This window comes from Ranitomeya imitator, chromosome 8 (genome assembly GCF_032444005.1).
Source record: "Ranitomeya imitator isolate aRanImi1 chromosome 8, aRanImi1.pri, whole genome shotgun sequence".
NCBI classification, from domain to species: domain Eukaryota; kingdom Metazoa; phylum Chordata; class Amphibia; order Anura; family Dendrobatidae; genus Ranitomeya; species Ranitomeya imitator.
The window spans coordinates 32,672,991-32,692,959 of NC_091289.1; the positions used below are offsets into that span (position 1 = coordinate 32,672,991).

General features: G+C 40.4%; 1 protein-coding gene and 1 long non-coding RNA gene across 3 annotated transcripts in view; one reads left to right on the top strand and one right to left on the bottom strand.

The window, feature by feature from the left end:
* Positions 1-19,969, top strand: part of ERC2 (ELKS/RAB6-interacting/CAST family member 2) — a 1,140,662-nt gene that overhangs the window by 815,901 nt on the left and 304,792 nt on the right. For both annotated transcript variants that reach the window (XM_069736696.1, XM_069736695.1), the window contains one exon: positions 7,272-7,403. In XM_069736696.1, coding sequence (XP_069592797.1) covers positions 7,272-7,403 — 132 coding nt within the window. The remainder of the gene's footprint in view (positions 1-7,271; positions 7,404-19,969) is intronic.
* The window catches only part of LOC138647595 (uncharacterized), a 358,128-nt gene continuing 339,546 nt past the window's right edge, over positions 1,388-19,969 (bottom strand). Inside the window, exons 4-6 of the long non-coding RNA XR_011315006.1 lie at positions 12,769-12,810; positions 5,596-5,654; positions 1,388-1,566 (exon numbers count right to left, since the gene is read on the bottom strand). This is a non-coding gene — a long non-coding RNA (uncharacterized lncRNA). The remainder of the gene's footprint in view (positions 1,567-5,595; positions 5,655-12,768; positions 12,811-19,969) is intronic.

Sequence of the window (19,969 nt, forward strand, 5' to 3'; positions counted from 1 at the left end):
CATTCTCCAGCCAGATTGACAAATATATTAAACCAAACAAATATTTTGCACATTTAGTAAATTTGCAGATTCACTGATTCAGTTTCAATGTAAATGCAAAACAAGAGATTATCCTCATCACTTTCATCAAGAAATGGACATACAAATGTCTTTCTTATCTTTCCTCCTAGGTCGACAGATCCGTAGATGAGCAGTCTGAAATGACCAGCCTTAACAAATGTATATACGAGTTCACAATACTCTGTTGGGATTTGTTTTTGCTATACGTGTCTGTATAGTATTTGGCCATCAGATGGCAGTAATGTGAACTGCAGCCAGTTGAGTGATTGTTGGCATGTTGCGATGCTGCATTGAAATTGTACATTGTGAAAATAGAGTTTTGTAAGGGTTGTTCTCATCATACACAGTTTAAAATACAAAATGATTGTAAAAACAATACATATTGCAATTTACTTGTTATTAAAAATCCTCTCCATTCTTAAGAGCAGAAAGGTTTTTAATTCTATTGTTCACTGCTCAATGCTTAGGTTTCCAGCAACCAGTACGGTTTATAAGGGGTGGCTGGCCTCCTAGGAAAGAAATGCAGCACTTACAAGCTCTTTTCAGTAGAGCTTGCAAGCGCTGCCCTGCTGCTGGATCGCTGGTTTCGGACAGTTTCAGTGCCCCTGTTCTCCTGCGATGGTGCCAAAGCAAAATTTCTGCTTCTTGAAGTATTGGAGAGCACGCAAGATGATGATGTTGGTCCAAAATGTTAATCAAGCAGAAAATCACCTCTCCCCTGGCAGGCAAGTACCCAGAAGATGAGGGAGCAGTGCGCTCCTGCAGAAGATGTCGAGAAAACCTCATTAATAAAATTGGCGGAGCTGTTTGGGTTGACATAAAGGCAACTACCCACTGTGCAATATCATGTAAGGCACACAGATACTTATCATAGTTTACATTTATTGGTGGATTGTTAGAGAGACCTATGGGGGCTGCTATATGATCAGCCATTGGAAAGCGCAATGTCCATATACCGTTCTTCAATGTTTCTTCAGTTGACACTTGGACTAAGACATTGGACTTCTGAAAATGAGCAATTTCTTGGTTTTAAAAAAATGTCCTACTTCATGTTAAAATTTTAAAAATGTTTTTACTTTCATATGTTTGGGATTTAATGTATCTGAAAATTTTAAATTATTATGTTATCAAACTTAATATAAATATTGGGGTGTAGCGTTATACACTTGGGGGATCTGCGAATCCATCAGTCAGACGGTAAAAATAGCTAAGAGAATAGCTCAGACATAAGAATAAATATGAAGTCCTAGAAGATAAGGCAATTGTCTTGCAACCTCGGTTTATATGCACAGTCTTGTAACAAGGAGCACTTCATACATCACGTCTCAATTCCGTGGAGCCGGTTCCTGTGTGATGACCTTCCCTTTGATGTAAATGGAAATGAAGATTGTCTGTGATGGGCTCCTGGGTTCTACATCTGGATGTGACTTAGGTTATAGAGATCTGTACAGGTGTCTGACATAGAACCTTCTGCTGTTACGAAGGGGAGCCTCGGATCCTCAGATACTGAGGATAGACATGTGGTAGAAAATGGAAAAAAATCCCAGTTATTTTTTATATGATTGATAGTTGCTCTTCTTCCAAGATGTCCGTTGCACCAAAGAATAATCCTTGTATAAAAATGTGACTTTCATTCCATAGTATTAAAAAATATTACAATAATAGGAAGACAAGTCAACACTTTGGCCATATCTGATCTTTTACGTGCCTGAAACTTTGACATTTCTTCCTATTGTTTGTTATATTTTTTAATACTAAGGAATAAAAGTCAAGTTTTCATGCAAGAATTACTGTTTGGAGCTTCGGATTTCTTGGAATTTTATTGCTTTGAACCTATTGGGAGGCCACACTGAGTAAACACAAAACCAAACCAAGTAAACATAAAACCAATCAATGGTGCCTGGGATCCATCCACTGAACTGATATTTGATTTACTTGTTAGACAAGAAAAAATAAAAGATCTGAATTTTACAGCAGTTAAGATAAGTTCAGAATTATATATTTTATTAACTCTTAGTGCTAAAGGGAATTTTTACTACAAATAGAGCCAGTTCATGTGTTTGCAAGGAATTAAAGGGTTTTTCTCCTGATGTTGTCCAAAGTTCACCACAAATATCAGATCTGAGGCTCATCTTCGGTTTTCCCCAATGAAATTAGGTGAAGTTGAACAAGATGTCTCCTTGTTATGATCTTTGCAGAGTAGAGAACCAAACAAGGCTTCCAAAAACTTATCCGGACCCTGGTAAACCTATATTTCTATACCGTTGTTTAAGGGACAGCTGCATAGATTCCACCTTACTTCTTCAAAGAGGGTAGATAGAAATCATTGCCTACTGTAATTAGTGTTATGGCTTCCTAGTGGAAGAAAATTCCTGTTCAACGTTATCCAATGTCATTCAGGAAACTTGAAATAAGCACCATAGCTGTGTAACGTGGCACGGAGTGGTAGCCATGGGCGAGGCACAGGTCTGTCTCCCTTCTGCGTGCTACATGAAAGTGCAAGTCCTGGTTGAGTGTGTCGATTGTGTTGTGATGGTGCTATATTCGTGCTAGCCGTACGCAACCGATGTTGCTGGTTTGCCAGGACCAGATGTTTCACAGTTCTATGAGGGAGACCACCATTCAAAAATAAACTTTTTACTGAACGGGAACTTGGTAGAGTCCTTTTCTCACCCCGTGGTTCTGCATCTTCTTTCTCCTTAGGCTGCCGTCACACTAGCAGTATTTGGTCAGTATTTTACCTCAGTATTTGTAAGCCAAAACCAGGAGTGGGTGATAAATGCAGAAGTGGTGCATATGTTTCTATTATACTTTTCCTCTGTTTGTTCCACTCCTGGTTTTGGCTTACAAATACTGATGTAAAATACTGACCAAATACTGCTAGTGTGACGGCAGCCTTAGGGTGTCAGTATATCCGGACTTAACTTCAAGCCCCCTGACACTCTGGAACTTTCACCTGAGACAATCTGTGAGCCTTTTGTACTCAGCCCTGTCCAGGCCTGTTACCTTGTGAGTTGTAAACTCTAAGCCTTTCTGCTAGGTGTCATCTCCCAAGACCCGTCTCCGGTAGGTCACTTCTCCGGATCTCGTTATCTCTTTCTTTAAGTCTCCTCTCACTCTCAGGACACTCCAAAATGTGGTATTGCTCAGAGTGCTGCGGTTCCCACACTGTCACACAGGTTGGACAGCATGTGAGCCAGCAGCTCTGAACAGTGGTAAAAAGGTCACTGTCAGTGACTGGTGTCAGCTGATGAGAGTACTACTCTTATCGTACTCCTGGTCTAGCTGATAGCAGTGAGAGCAGGCGTACGATGATGAGTATTCACCACTCACCAGCTGGCACCTGTGCATTAAGTAAATAAAAAATAAAAGAGAAAAACAGCATGTGGACCCCTCTATTTTTCTTAAACAGCACAGGTAAAGCTGGTGGCTGCTGATGGCAGCCCCAGCTGTCAGCTTTCTATTGTCTGGTTATCAAAAATAGAGAAGTCCCATGCACTTTTTAAAAATGATTTAAAAAAGCACCTTTTCTTGTCCTGATGAAGAAGTCTGTAGTACTTTGAAATACTTTCACTAAATAAAGAGTTTTTCCGTGATTATTTCAATTAAAGGACTTTTTTTCTGCGTGTCTCTTTCTTAGGCCGGAGTCACACATGCGAGAAACACGTCCGTGTCTCGCATGTGAACAGCAAGCTCTGGCGCCGGCAGTTGGGAGTGGAGCGTGCAGCCGCATAGTAACACATGAAGCCGCATGCTCCACTCCCAAGTGCCGGCGCCAGAGCTTGCTGTTCACATGCGAGACACGGACGTGTTTCTCGCATGTGTGACTCCGGCCTTACTTTAGATTACTGGGTTATTAATGAGGTGTCTTATAGGCACCTTTCCATTACTAACCCCTGGGATTGATGTGTACTGATATTACAAAGCTGACATAAACTCCACAAATATTACCCCACTTGCCACCACACCAGGGCAAGTGGGAAGAGTCGGGCACATTACAAGAATTGGTGCATCTAATTGATGCACCTTTTCTGGGGCGGCTGAACGCTGCTATGTTGAGGCTGGGGGGACCAATTTCCATGATCCTTTACTAGTCTAAAATACCTGCCCCCAGCTGTCTGGTTTAGTTTGGCTGGTTGTCAAAAATGGTGGGACCACACTGTTTTTTTTAAATTATTTATTAAAATAATTTTAAAAAGTGTGGGAACCCCTCTATTTTTGATAACCAGCCAAGATAACGCTGACAGCTTAGAGCTGCAGCCCGCAGCTGTCCGTTTAGCCTGTACTGGCTATCATGAAAAGAAGGGACCCCATGCCATTTTTTTATTTTATTTATTTATTGCACAGGTGCCTGCTGATGAACACTCATCATTGTATGCCTGCTGTCACTGCTATCAGCTAGACCAGGCATAGGATGATGAGAGTAGTACTCTCATCAGCTGACTCCTGTGACTAGCGGTAACCGTTTAACTGCTGGCCACAGCAGCTGGCTCACACACTGTCCTCTTTATGACAGCGTGGGAACCAGAGCACTCTGAGTGACAGTAACAAACTTACTGATCAGAGCCAGTGTTTCTCAAGCTGTCACACAGATTATAGCATGGGAAACTCCAGATGTTCGGGCTGCTGAACCTGAACAGTAGCACACACTTCTGGGAGAAGTCCGTGTTCGTGGTCCTTGCATGGAGACTACATGTTCGATACGGACCTTAACTTTACTGTTCGGGTTCACCCATCCTTACCGATACACTTACCCACTCTGCTTAAAAGCGTGTGCTAATATCTTTTTGTGTTACTGCCTGGGCCTCCGCATAGTGTCCTGCAGCTATGACATCCAGTGGATTATCATACCTTGTACATTGAAGGGCAGTCCTGGACTATCATAGATTAACAGTTCTCAGTGAAGCACAGTATGTATGGCAGAGTCATTTTCCATCTCCAGAGTCACTGGGTAAGTGTTTGTCTCTTGTAGAGTGTAAGCTCTTATGATCGGAGGGGTCCTCTCTCTCTCTTCAACAGCACGTAAGATCTATTGACCAGTAAGTTCCTCCCTCTTTCTTCCATAGAATATAAACTCAAAGGGGTTCGCGCTCTCTTTCTCATCTCCCCTGGATATATTTTCTGAGCAAGATCAAGCTTTCAGTTTTGATATTTGTGCAAATGTATTTACTTCAAATTGAGTTTTTGGAGGAAAGTTCAGCAAAGTGAACAGGACAATCAGAAAGGACCACTGAAAAAAACAAATTACCGCAAAGTCACCTATGAGCTAGGTAGCCAACATAACCCAATATTTGTTTTGCATATGTTTCTTCCAGGGATCCAATGCAAAATGTCTGTTGGGTTGTGTTGGCTACTTGGGTCCTTGATTACTTTGTGATAATTATTTTTTCATTGATTTCTGCTGTATAGTCCTATTCACTTTGTGTGGTATATATCTGTAAAGTGTGTATATATAAGCTTTATGCACTGATATATTACACTTTTTCATAGCATGTACAGCTAATAATAACAATTCAGCTTCTTTTAGTCATTTACCTTCGACACTGGCAGCCTTTTGTCTTGTTATTTTTATCCACGATGGGTGTTTTCTATCCCTTTACATAGTTAAACAAAAATGAGCATCAGTTAATTAATAACACATAACTATGAGTGGCGACTCAAATAGCAATATCAATAAACCGGAGAATCAAGAGTCAAAAATAGCCAAAACCATAAGCAAATTAATTGCTGCTGGTCCCTGAGGAAGCGGTAACGATTGTACGCGAAATGCGCGTTGGGGTACGTGACCAGGATCCAGATGGGACCGTTTGACACATATGGGTAAGTTTCTTTACTCAACTTCACATGCTGCACTTTTATAAAATGATATATGGCGATCTTAGTAGCATCATTAATGTGATCATACCACTTGGTTGGATCGCCATATGACAGGACCAGCAGCAATTATGTGTTGGTAGTATACTTTCTGCTTACTTTCAATATATTGTTGATATTTATTGCACGTCCCGTTCTGTGAACTTGGGTCATTGGTTGTATCACGGATGTAGTCACAACTATCTACTATGCTCTTATTGGAAAATGTTTTTATGTGTGAAAATTAGTGATAAGAATTTTCAATAAATTTTGTAGTTTTGCTTACGGTTTTGGCTATTTTTGACTCTTGATACTCCCTTTTACATAGTTGTACATGTTTAATAAAAAAACAGATTGTATCAATTTTCATATATATTTGTACTGCACTTGTTTTTCCTTTTAGTATTTTAATTGATTTTTAGAGCTTTTAGGACATAATATTGGAGGGGTTTTCTCATTGGTGTTTGTACTCTTGACCATCTCATTTGAGAAGATGACCCTTTAGAGGAGAATTTCTAATGTGCATTTTGGTGATTGTTTCAAAGTTCCGAAAACTTTTTATTTTATATGTAGACAACTGAATCAAGCCTGTATCATTGTCTATCTGGCTTTGTGTGCACATTTTAGCTCTTAAAAAAAGTCCTCCCATAAAATACATGTCTGAGGGAAAATATTCAGAATTTGTTCCAGAGCTTTCATAGAAAGGATCTTTTATATCTTAATCAACTGAATAGCAAAGTCAGAAAATGTAACATCCAATACATCATATGGTCTTGACAAGTCAAATTAAGCGATACTAATCCATGGAAAATCCAGACTTGACCTCTTGCATATGGAATCTAATTCATGTCGTCCATCCACCTACGTTCACCTCATGTATTGACTTGAAGGCTGAACAGAGCCGGTCAACTCTACAGTGACAGTTCTTTAGAGGGAGGTAGTGGGCATTTAGATTTGGCTTGTTTGAAAATCACATTTTGTGAATAAAAATGGTAATAAATAATATAGTATTAATATTGCATTGTTCTATTTGAGATGGGGCTGTGGTTGAGCTTCTTCGGTCGAGAAATTCAATCAAATTCCATGGTGGCTTAACGCAAGTTTGTTTTTCTCCCATCCTGATATATATATATTTTTTAAATACCATAGTTTGAAAAACACCAGTCAAAAATAAGGAAAGGTGAAGAATTTACCTGTCTTTCAACCTGCATTTTTCTTACTTATGAAATGCTAGAAAAAGGGTTTTGGTCGCAGGCCTGTTGTAGAATCCCATACATGTTGTGACCTGACCATATTGTTTTGAAAATGTAAATTGTAACAATTACTTTATTAGGATTGTTTTTTTTCTTTTTTTACAGACTCAAAACAGGATGAAGCTAATAGCGGATAACTATGAAGATGACCATCACCACCATCACCACCACCACCATCACCACCATCATCGTTCTCCTGGGAGAATGCTCTCTAGCCATAGACCCTCTCCAGATCAGGTTAGATGCCTATTTTTATTTTCCCCATAAGATAATTATTTTTTTATGTTTTTGAAAAGTTATAAAACTAATTTTCTTTGATATAGTCAGTCTACATTTTTGCTTACTATACACTCTCTGATGATTAGCATTTGGCTTACATTTATAGATTCTCAAAACTTTTTATTAACTCCAGATTTGTTTTAGCTTCTGCAGACAAGAAGATGGAATGGTATTGTAACCCATTCAGCTACGGTTAGAATAGGGTTAAACATTTGGGGTAGCATACAGATGGTTGTGTGGTCCAATCAAAGGGTGTCAAATACTGGTTTGTGTTGTCCAAATTTTGCTGATTCATGCAGTGGTCTTTCACCGATGGACAGCAATTTCAAAATTTTAGGGAAGCCAGGCGTAACTTTACTCTTTTGATAATCTTGGCATTACTGAGGATGGTATTGCCGAGCTCCAGGTAGAGTTCTAAGGTTCAACTGAATGTGCATTTGATGAGTTGATGTGTTAGGCCGGGGGTTACACTTGCGAGTGCAATGCGAGAAACTTGAGCCTGAATACCCGGCACTGCAGCCGACACTCGGGATTGGAGCATTCAGCGGCATAGAAATACTTGCAGCCACACGCTCCGATCCCAAGTGCCGGCGGCAGTGCCGGATATTGATGCGAGTTTCACGCATTGCACTCCCAAGTGTGACCCCGGCCTTAAGCTCATCTATGAGAAGGATCCTCTAAGCACCAGGTTCAGATGGGCACACAGATCTGGAGTGTTGATGCAGCAGCAGAAAGTCATGTGTGGAGCATAGTCTTGGAACATGGGAGGCTGCAGGCAAACAGGATGCAGGAAAGTTCAAAACAATGCAGGCCAGAAGCAGATAGTGGTTTATTTCAAGACAAACAGAACTAAAAGTCTTAATACCAAGACACAGGTGTGTGTCTTAGTGAGCCTTATATAGATCTAGGCAAATAAGGTCATAGGAGCACACCAAAACACTTGTAAGACCCAGTATGGAGCACAGCAGAGGGCAGCGGCTGTAGGGGAAGGTGGTAAAGCCATGCCGAGCCAAGGCAGATGCGTAACATGCCTTAAATGAAGGTTCCAAACACCTTCCTTGATCAGTAACATAAGCGTGATTGATGTTTATTTGGCTTCTAGGTAAGGACAATTTCAAAAGTTTTCTCCATGAGAATGAAGAAACCAAAGTCGTTAAATTGGTACAAGTGTTAGATTTAAAAATGTGGTTGCAGTATGGTGTGCCACTGGACAGAGGTGTAATGCTTGAATGTCTGTACATAGTGGTCTACGTCTTCCTTTTTATTGTTCTCAAATGACATTTTCCATGTTTTTTTATAAAGCTCTAGTCTTTTGTACATCTACATCTAATATATTCCATTGTTTTGCCTTAAGGCCCCCCAAAATAGCAATTACAAATGTGAATACATTGTCAAAACATTAGGATTTCTCAAATTGAAAACTTGTGACTCGGCAATGGTTGTTATTAATGAAATAGTCCAATTTTTTTGCCTTTAGGTCCTCATTTAAGCCCAAAACATTTAGCGCTTTAAAAGTAACAGACTCTGTTCGTGTCAAACGTATTGCGAGTGGACTATTGCCAAAAATGTGTTTTATTAAAATAAAAGTTATTTTGGCAGAGGAATGATGACATTTAAAACAATTTAATAATTTACTGTAAATGGAACCTTGATTCCCACTTACAAAAAATGAAATGTCTTTGAGAGAGATCCCATACCACTCTGCAGCTCATGATTCCTTATTCTCTTGAATCTCTGCTGTATTTCAAAAATATCTCCAGGGAGTGTAGTTACAAAGGAAAAATGTGTATGTGTTAAAGATGTGCCCATTTATTTATAAAATGCTTTGACCTAAAATACAGGTTCAAAGAGCTACTAGTAACATTTCTAAATATCTACATGCAAAAATTTCTGGGAACTTGGTCACGCAAAATTTCAATTTTGACATAAAAGAAAATACATGTTTTGAGAATTCACTTTCAAATTTCCTTTAAAGGGAACCTGTCACCTGAATTTGGCGGGACCAGTTTTCGGTCATATGGGCGGAGTTTTCGGGTGTTTGATTCACCCTTTCCTTACCCGCTGGCTGCATACAGGCCGCAATATTGGATTGAAGTTCATTCTCTGTCCTCCGTAGGACACGCCTGCAGTAATGGGCAGGAGAAACTGTACAATAGCAGACTACGAACTAAAATGGACATTATTGCTTAGGCCCACAGTGATGTTGGAGGGAACCATAAAAAGCATGGGGCACTTGGGCTTTAGTTGGTGTCAAAGAAAATTAGTGCACGCTAGCTCTTTAGGAAGTCGGAACACAGAGCAGAAGGACATATTTCTGGAGGAGAGCAGCGGCAAGATGGAGGACATCAGGAAACATGGAAGGCCAGTCAGCAAATTGAGACCCAGTCCTGCCTATAAATGGATGTGTTTATTTACCAGTGTGTCCTGTTTTAAAGATCTTTAAAGAGAATCAGTCACCAGGGTTTTTGCTACTCTATTTGAGAGCAGCATGATGTACGGACAGAGACCTTGATTCTACTGATGTATCACTTACTGTTCTTTTCTGTGCCCCTTACTGGAGTTTTGATAAAAAAATTTTTATCTAATGCAGATCTAGCAGTTCTCTGAATGCTGAGCTCTGTATACCCCACCCACAACACTGATTGACAGATTTCTATGCACGCTGTGCATAAGCAGAAACCTGACAATTTGGGGGCAGACTTGGACTACCCTGGCAGCAGGTTTACTAGTCCTGTAGTGATAATGTCCTGCTGATAAAGCAGTGATTTATAAAAACTACACTAAAGGTACCTTCACACTGAACAACTTAACAACGATATCACTAGCGATCCGTGACGTTGCAGCGTCCTGGCTAGCGATATGGTTGTGTTTGACATGCAGTAGCGATCTGGATCCTGCTGTGACATCATTGGTCGGAGCAGAAAGGCCAGAACTTTATTTCGTCGCTGGATCTCCCGCAGACATCGCTGAATCGGCATGTGTGACGCCGATTCAGCGATGTCTTCACTGGTAACCAGGGTAAACATCGGGTTACTAAGCGCAGGGCCGGGCTTAGTAACCCAATGTTTACCCTGGTTACCAGTATAAATGTAAAAAAAAAAAACATTACATACTTACATTCCGGTGTCTGTCGCGTCCCCCGGCGTTCTGCTTCCCTGCACTGTGTCAGCGCCGGCTGGCCATAAAGCAGAGCACAGCGGTGACGTCACCGCTCTGCTTTACGGCTGGCGTTTACACAGTGCAGGGAAGCAGAACGCCGGGGGACGCGACAGACACCGGAATGTAAGTATGTAGTGTTTGTTTTTTTTCATTTACACTGGTAACCAGGGTAAACATTGGGTTACTAAGCACGGCCCTGCGCTTAGTAACCCAATGTTTACCCTGGTTACCCGGGGACTTCGGCATCGTTGGTCGCTGGAGAGCTGTCTGTGTGACAGTTCTCCAGCGACCACACAGCGACGCTGCAGCGATCGGCATCATTGTCTAGATCGCTGCAGCGTCGCTAAATGTGACAGTACCTTAAGCAGCCTAGTTTGTGACACATCACTGGAATTGGGGTATCTTTCCCTATATAAGATTACATAGGCAAAACCTGATGTCAGATTCCTTTCAAAGATCAGACCTTATTTGATATGGCAAACAAGTGACATTAGAAAACGTTTTGTATGAGTTAAGGATAGATATGGATTTACAATGCTGTACCAATCATGCTTCTGAATGAAAAATGTAATGAAGTGGCTGGCATGGTCACTTTTCAGTTAACCAAGTGAGACTTCTAGATTAGAATACTGCGCTTGCTCTTCGTGGCCCTGCTTTGGTCTGTACTCATGGATCACCCCCTTTCCTAGCTGCACAAATAGTTATATTGATACTATGTAGTCCCAAAAACACAAGAACAACATGTACACCAACTTCCAAAAAATGTTGAGTTAATTGAAAATAAACTTGAGAAATCGGTTGACTATCCGAGGCTGATGACAGATGGAACTTAAGTTCTACATCTACGTCAAATCTATGGTGTCTTACGTTGAGTTTTCCTCTAAACAACAGATGCAAAATATTTTATAAAAATAAAAAATTAATTTGTGAGATCACAACTGCGTAAAACAGATGGTCTTGCTTCCCACCCTTCAAAAAAGAAAGGACTTCATATTATCGCTGTGACATATATTCAGTCAAATGGAATGATATTTTGCTTCTGATCACAAAGATCCATTGAGAATGGGTATTAAGATGATGACAATCCCTTGGACATGTTGCAATAACCGCTGATGTTTCCCCCCTCCATGCATATCTTTCCAGTGCCTACATGGCAGATGTTGGAAATAAATTTCAGATCTTCCATTTTCTGGACGGCAGCAATTGATCATCTAAGTCTTTTATACTTATACTCTGTAACTAATCTTGAAGTATGCTGGGAAGCTCACCCAAGATAAAAACACATGTTCTCATATATTCTACAACTGCTTCAAAATCGCAAAGGAATTGAATGAGAATTTTTTTGTTACCCAAATTATCAAATCTTCAATTTTTTTTACAAAAATGTAAAAAATAAAATTAATAAACAGAATATGCTGAATGTAAACATGTACCCGATGTAAAAGAGTTTAGCAACATTCAACCACATTTCAGAACATCCTTTTCAGTTTTACTTGGGAAGACGAGACAACTGACAATGTACATCATGTACAGATCATATTCTACAACTGCTTGAAAATCGCAAATGAATTGAATGAGAATTTTTTTTGTTACCCAAATCATCAAATCTTATTTTTTTTTACAAAAATGTAAAAAATAAAATTCATTATCAGAATATGATGAATGTAGACATGTCCCCGATGCAAAAGAGTTTTGCAACATTCAACCACATTTCAGAAGATCCGTGTCAGTTTTATTTAGGAAGACGAGACAACTGACAACGTACATTTTGTACAGATGTAGTAAAGGTTGTCACGACTCACAATCTTGATAACATATCTCATGTAAGAAGATTAAGATAATGGAACATTGCGAAAGCCATTTACTGATGTAGTTAAACTGGCCGTACACTTATTCTAATGTGGATGTAAAAATGTATTTTTTCAGCCACAAATTAAGCATTTTACATGCAGATTTTATTGCACCCTATGCTTTTGAAAGGGTGAAAATCTCAGGAAACAATTTATATCCATAGTGTTTAAAATTTGATTGTTGCGTCAATTATACTTTGTTGCTACTGTTTATATGTGAGAGAGCGCCAGGGCCGTAGTCGTGGCTGATGTAAACGGCTCCAACGCACCCTGGTCTCCCATCACATGCAGTCCACAGTTCTCTGTCAGCATACCTGTAGCTTTCTGCTCCACTTCATCAGGGCTTCCTCTTGACACTAGTTCACAAAAAGAGACACAGTCCATTTCCATCTTTAAACAAGTAACTTTACTGTTGTCTGTTCTCAGTCTGTTCACATCAATTACAGCATGCACTTCGGGTACCACACAGTTTGCCTCAGTCACTTTCCCTGTCCTCCTTCAGCATGTACCGGGGTTGTTCCGTTCCATTTGGTATCACAACGTCCTCTCTGTCTAGCTTCACCACACTCCGATACTCTCCTGTCCGCTTCGCACCAGACAAAAGGGCACCTTGTCCACGTAGCAAGCTGACACATGATGAGCGACCTGTGTTGCTGTACTGCTGTTAGCTGTCTCCCTACAATCTGCGTGGTTATAATCGCTGCTGTAATCTGTGCTGCCATCTGTGGCCCTCAGGCCCAGAATGGCTGGGCTCCTGTTTTAAAAACATTACAGGGCTGACTGCTTGTCAGGGCTCCCTGACCCAACTGACAAAAATGCCTGATGCTCCTCAGCTTAACCACAGCTAGCCCCTCCTACATTAACTATTTACACTCTGAGCATCGCTATATCCCCACCTAGTGGGCCAAACAGGGTACTACGCTTTCCCTATGATAAACAATGAACAGCTTCTTATACAAAACAGCAGTAATAAATATGAAATATGTACGTTATGACACATACCCAATAGCAGTAGTCAAAGGTAAAACAGAACTTTATACATTATAACATACGGTATCGGGACGGGCAAGAAATATGCAAGGACATAATGGACCCCCTTACATATATAATACAGAATTTTTCGTCTACAGGAAATATCCAGAGCTTAGCCACTAGGTATGAACAAAGCCTTTGCAATTGGTAGCAAATGTTGCAAAAAATAAATTAATAGAAAAAGAAGATTTGACGTTTCAGAGTAGATAGCTTTGCTATATGAAGGAAAGAGTTCCAGAGTGAAATACCAATTTCAAAGTTCTTATTTTTACTTGTTTCATGCTCGTGCAGACCACTTTTTCATAAACAAACCACATAGATATTTTTGTGCTATATAGGTTGTTTTTGAAAAAGAGGTCTGCTCGAACGCAAAACAAGAAAAACTAAAAACTACAAAATTGCTATTCCAGTCTGGAACTGCTTCCTTCATTCATATATACGGTCTACTCAAAAAATGTCTAATCTTCTTTTTCTATTAATCGATACGCAAAAGAGGGTTTACCTTCTTTTGCCGATGGAACTGCGGAAGCTGTAATATTCATGGGCAATTATTGGAGTTGCGATAGTCACAACCGTTTCAGGTGAGCAACTCCATAACTGCCTTCCCATCTGTACCTTTCAAAGTGCGCCGCTTGTCTCCTACCCCCGATGTTTTTCTCCGCAAAAAAATAAATGGCAGAGTTGCATTTTTCATGCATTCTGCTATTTATTATCAAAGAGAATAATAACTTGTGAAGTGCACCCGAACAAATGTTTGATTCATCCCACAAAAAAACAACAAATCAAATGGTTACATCGACTCCGAAATAAGAAAGCGTTTCGGCTAGTAGAATAAGAAAAGAGAAAAACTGAAAAAAAAAATCTGATACTCTATTTCTTATATTGAAATTTTCTGTTCAGAGGAGAGCTGACCCTTGGGACACCTACTGATCTGAATGGACGCTTGAATCCCATAGAGAATGAATAGTGATGGGACATATTCAGAGGCTTGTTCTCCCGATTGGTTGGAGTCCCAGTAGTTTGCACTCCATTGATCAGAAAGTTATTTTGTATCCTGTAGATAAGTGATAAACATTTATTCCCAAAATTAAAAGTTAAGACCAAAATTGTCTTGGTTCACATTGAGTTAGGCCAATTTCCCGCATCTGTTAAACATGGATCATGCCCGATCTTCGGGTCTCCTGACCTGAGCTACTACATCATGGGCATATATAAAGCAGATTGCTCATTTCGGAACACCCAACAGTCAGACCACAACTTTGATCCAAGCATAGTCTGTGTTTCTTGGATGAAATCCGCTTTATTCCCACCTTGTACATTTATAGCATAGCCACGGGAGGTTATGGTTAAAAAAAAATCAAACATTCATTTAAAGGGATTATCTGAGACTTTGCTTGTTTTTATTGTATGGGGATAGGAACTTACGGGCAGGTAATTGCTACCTGCCTGCCTATTCTGCCATGCAAAATCTCTGTCAGCACAGAGTGGTCACAGACCGCTCATACCGGTGATGTCACATTGCACAGTAGCTTCGTCTTTTCCACCCTGCTCTGTTTATGAGGTTTACCTGCTGATGTCATACTGATTAACAGCCAGCTCCCCACTGCCGAACTACGGGGAGATGGATGTCAATCAATATGAAGTCGGCAGTGGCTCTCCGTCGACAGAGCAAACCAGAAGAGAAAGAGCTGCTCTACTGACATGAGATGATGGGAACCAGGATAGTCAAAGCCGGAGCCGGAAAAGATCATCATCGGGCAGAACAGGCAGGTAGTTAGCAACTACCTGCGAGTATGTTCTTAGCCTCAACCAAAAAAACTAACCAAAGTCTCGGATACCCCTTTGACTTCAACATGTAAGAACTGCTGGTATCTCAGGACCTCATTTCAGGAGACTGATAGAATCTCAGAGCAATCTGGGTTTAGCCGCATCTACTATATTTAGAAATCCCGCTATGCTTTCCGCACCTTCTCTTTGCTGATGCAGGATGGTCACAAATATATCCAAACTCTTTAGGAATGACAGATATATTCATCCGTATGCTGGGAAGCAATTATCTGCTTGTTAATATGGCATTTTATTGTCGTGCGGTTTTATTGTATATACAAATGTACACGCTGAACCTTCTGACTCAGTGGTTTAGTGCGATCGCGGTCACATCATCAGGGTGAGCAGACCGTGCAGGAAAACAGTAAAACGCACTGAGAACCTCTGAATGGCATCTGACTGCACCATGTAAAAATAAACCCCAGCAACAAATAAAGGAGACGGAATGTGTCAGAGCTTTGCCAAAACCCACTGAAATCTATTAATATGGTGCTACTCACCAAGAGTCATAATCGCAAAATGTGTAAGCTGCAATTCTTCTCATAAAGAGGTGTTAGAAGCTGCTGAAGAAACCAGAAAGAGAAAATCATTTAAGGTGAACTGAAAAGTCTTCTTGTTTAGAGGCCACCGGCCCCCGATCATACGTCATGATATTAGGCTGGATGTGATGTGACATATGGGTTCCTGTGGCTAAAGGAGAGGCAGTTGAAATATGTAAAACCATCAAAACTAATATATATATATATATATATATATATATATATATATATATATACACACACACATTTTCTGGTTTTTATATATATATATATATATATATACTAGATGGTGGCACGATGCTATCGCATCGGGAGGGCGGTAATGTCACGATGGCGACAGGCATGTTGCTGCCTAATGGCATCCTGTGATAATCTAATGACTTTTGCATCAGGGGACTCATGTGCTTGACACCTACGCTTATATGCATTGTTTTTGCCCCAGCGATGCTGTTGCTCTTCAAGAATCTCATTTGCCCTTTGTTATCCCTTTGCTGATTTCCTTTTTTTGTCATTGGCGTATTTTTTAGGAGGAGCCATGTTGGCGTTGATATTTGCATTTCAAAGGGGTTTTCCCACAAACACAAGTTTATTTTAAAAATTGTCTGTGTCTGACCGTGTACCGAACATACCACAACTGCTGGGCAGGGGAGGAAGCAAAAGACAATACTGACATTCCAGCAGGAGATCGCAAAGGATACATTTTGTGAGGTAAAATATTTTTTAAAAACAGTCAGTGAAATATTTAACCTCACAAAATGTATCCTCTGTGATCCGCTGCTGTAATGCCAGTATTGTCTTTTGCTACCTCCCTTGCCCAGGAGATGTAATATGCTCCGTACACGGTCAGACACCGTCAATTTTTAAAATGAACTTTTGTTCGTGGTAAAAACCCTTTAATGTGACCGGCTTCCTCTGCCTGTAGACACGTCACGTCACGCATCTGCCGCTGGGAGCTGCCGAATGATTCACTGCACCTGCGCGTAATTCGCGCAGGCGCAGTAAATCAGACCGCTGCCATCTTTGTGCAGACAGATAGCGGCATGCGCTCCTCCTGTACAAAGATGGCGGCAGTCAGTGAATCATTCGGCTGATCCCGGCGGTGGCCTGTTCGCGACGGTGTTGCACTGGTGGTACCGTGCAAGAGGCTGCGTAAGTGTGTGTGTGTGTGTGTATGTGAGTGTGAGTGTGAGTGTGGTGCATACGGCGTAGAGAGTATGTGTGTGTATGGTGCAACGGTGTTCCGCTGGTGGTACCGCGCAATAGATTGGTTCTAGTAGCAATTTCCATATTGAGACACCCATCACTTGGGTGTCCCAGTATGGCAGTCTGTGAACATCCTCCGCTTGTATTTCTGGGATACGGTGACATCTGGACAGAAAAGGAAATGAAAACATTACAAGGCAATTTTATAAATAGATAGGTGCTTCTCACGCAATTAGATCATCAAAAAGTTAATTTATTTTAGTTCTTCAAGACAAAAAAGTGAAACTCCTATATTATATAGAGTCATTACACACAGAGTGATCTATTTCAAGTGTTTAATTCTGTTAATGTTGATGATTTTGGCTTACAGCCAAAGAAAACCCAAAAGTCATTATCTCAGTAAATTAGAATAATTAATAAAGAACATCTGCAATGGCTTCCTGAGCGTTTACAAAAGTCCCTTAGTCTGTTTCAGTAGCTCCACAATCATGGGGAAGACTGCTGACTTCACAGATGTCCAGAAGGCAGTCACTGACACACTCCACAAGGAAGGTAAGCCACAAAAGGTCATAGCTAAAGAAGCTGGCTGTAGCTATATGTGTGAGCACATATCCATGCACACCATATATATTAGTATTATAATGTGTGGTAGATTGACTCAATCGGTTGCTTAAAGAGGTAGTCACAAGAACACTTTCTCACTAAGCTTTCAGCTGATTTATTAAAAACTTTCTGCAGAGACCAGTCCAAAACTAGGTAACCAAGCATGGCCCTTCTGGCGTAACTGGAAAAACAAAATAGCTTACAGTACAGTCTGTGTGGCAGCGGGGATTTGCCCCCTGAGGGGAAGAAAATGAGGAACAACATGTTAATGATATTGCCTTTGTCAAAAGGGGTGTGTCCCTAGAATGTACTGTCAGCACTAATTGGATATTATCAGACTGTGTAATGACACACCCCTAACAGGTGACTCCCAGTTGCCAATTTATTCATACATTTCTAGAAGCAATAGCAGAGGAACAGGACAATGCAGAATTGTAAGAAAAGAGAATGCAAAATTGCCTTATTATAGTGAATGAAATTATTTACTTAAGAGCTAATAGATCCTCATTTAGAAGACATTAACCACAGATTGTCGTTTTTACTGTGTCAACATCATCGGAAAAGGAAACAAATATAAGCCCTTCCCAACTGATTGGTTGTATTTACAATTGTTGAGAGGGCGTCCATGGCAAGTCAATTTTTCTTGTTCTGGGCATTTTGACTTACATAGTTTGGGAAGATTGCTTTTAGGAGGTACGACATTGTTTGATATTGTTTTAAAGGGAAATTGCCACCTTGGAAAATGTATAAATGCACATTGCCGAGTGAGCTGTCAATCAAATTGCCAGGGCGTGCTTACAGTCACCGCTCACAGCGTAGTGAGTGGTGACTGTAACTGCTATGTTCACTCCCCCATGACTCTAAGCCAGGGGCTCCCAGGAGAAAGTAAATTTTTTCCTGATAGACACACTTTCAGTAAGGCGGTCAGGCAGCATTGTAATGCTATTTATGTACAGATTAACCCTATATCTGCAGGTAAGTAACATTTCTGAGGTGACAGGTTCCCTTTAAAGCTAGTCTATCAGCACAACATGCTTGTGCAATTAAAGCACAGCTCTCCGTGCACCGTTGGTATAGCCTAGTATTTCTGTGAACCTCACCTTGTTTTCCAACTATCTCCAACCTCCTCTTTTTTGATTGACAGCTCTGGCTTTTCAGGAGTCAGAGGAGGGTGGAGATAAATGTAAATAAAAAAATAGGAAGGTGCACTGAACTGCTTGGCCAGGCCAAGGGTGCACCAAGTAGCTGTGTTCCATTTGAACAATCGTGTTGTTCTGAAACTCTAAAGTGTTTTTTTCTGGTTTTTGAAAAAGTTCCATCCATAACTGCAGTTTGATGTAAAAAAAATAAACAGTCCTTTATTTACACTCCATTCACAGAGTAGTTGAGAAGTTGTTGATTGAAGGGTGCCCCACCGATGAGACCCACATGATCACAAAAAAGGGTGGTCAAGCACGCGCGCTGTCATTTTATTCAAAATTTTATTCAAAATCTATAGGACTTATGGAGTAAACCGAGTGCAGCCAAGTTCAGCTCTGATTGTTTTCCATTCTTTGCTCAATGTTTGACATCTGTGACCCCCAAAATGCATAGAGGTCTAATCCAATGAGTTGTTTCCAGCAGAGATGGCGGCCTGTAGCCAATTGGCCAAATGCCACCGCCCATTTTTTCACGATTTCAGATATTTCTGGCCCTAGAGATGAAATGATTTCGGGACCATGAACTATTGACAGCAGTTTTCCCCGAGCAGCGGCGTCCTAGACAATTAAAGGCTCTCTGTTATTTGATGTGCAGGCACCGCTTGCTTTGTAGATGTCACAACATTTACACATCTTTTACAATTCACATATTTTCCTTATTGCATCAAAGAAAACACAATATTTTCATTTCTATAGCGCTCTATGTGCGAGATTCTCTTGTCAAAGTTTAGAACAACTGCATTCAACCTTTGTTAAATCTGTTTTTTATTAAGAAATCCAAAGCTTGAAATATTTGCAGATTTCGGCTGAGATAACTCTAAATTTTTCTTAACCTTTGATGTAACGTATACCAATCTGTCTATCAAACTGTGACATCGCAGAAGACAGCGAAAGCGGCTCTGGGTAATGTGCTGTGAGGGGAAACATAGTATTTCACCTTTTCTTGATATTGAGATATTCATAATATAGCATTAGATGTCCAGAGTAGAGATAAGCAAATTTCCAGAAATTTCATTCTGTGATATTCGCTTTAATTTAGTCGACAGATTCAATTCGGTCCTAATAAATTTGGTCTGTATTCAATTGCCCCGTTTGGAAGGGAAAAAAGAAGG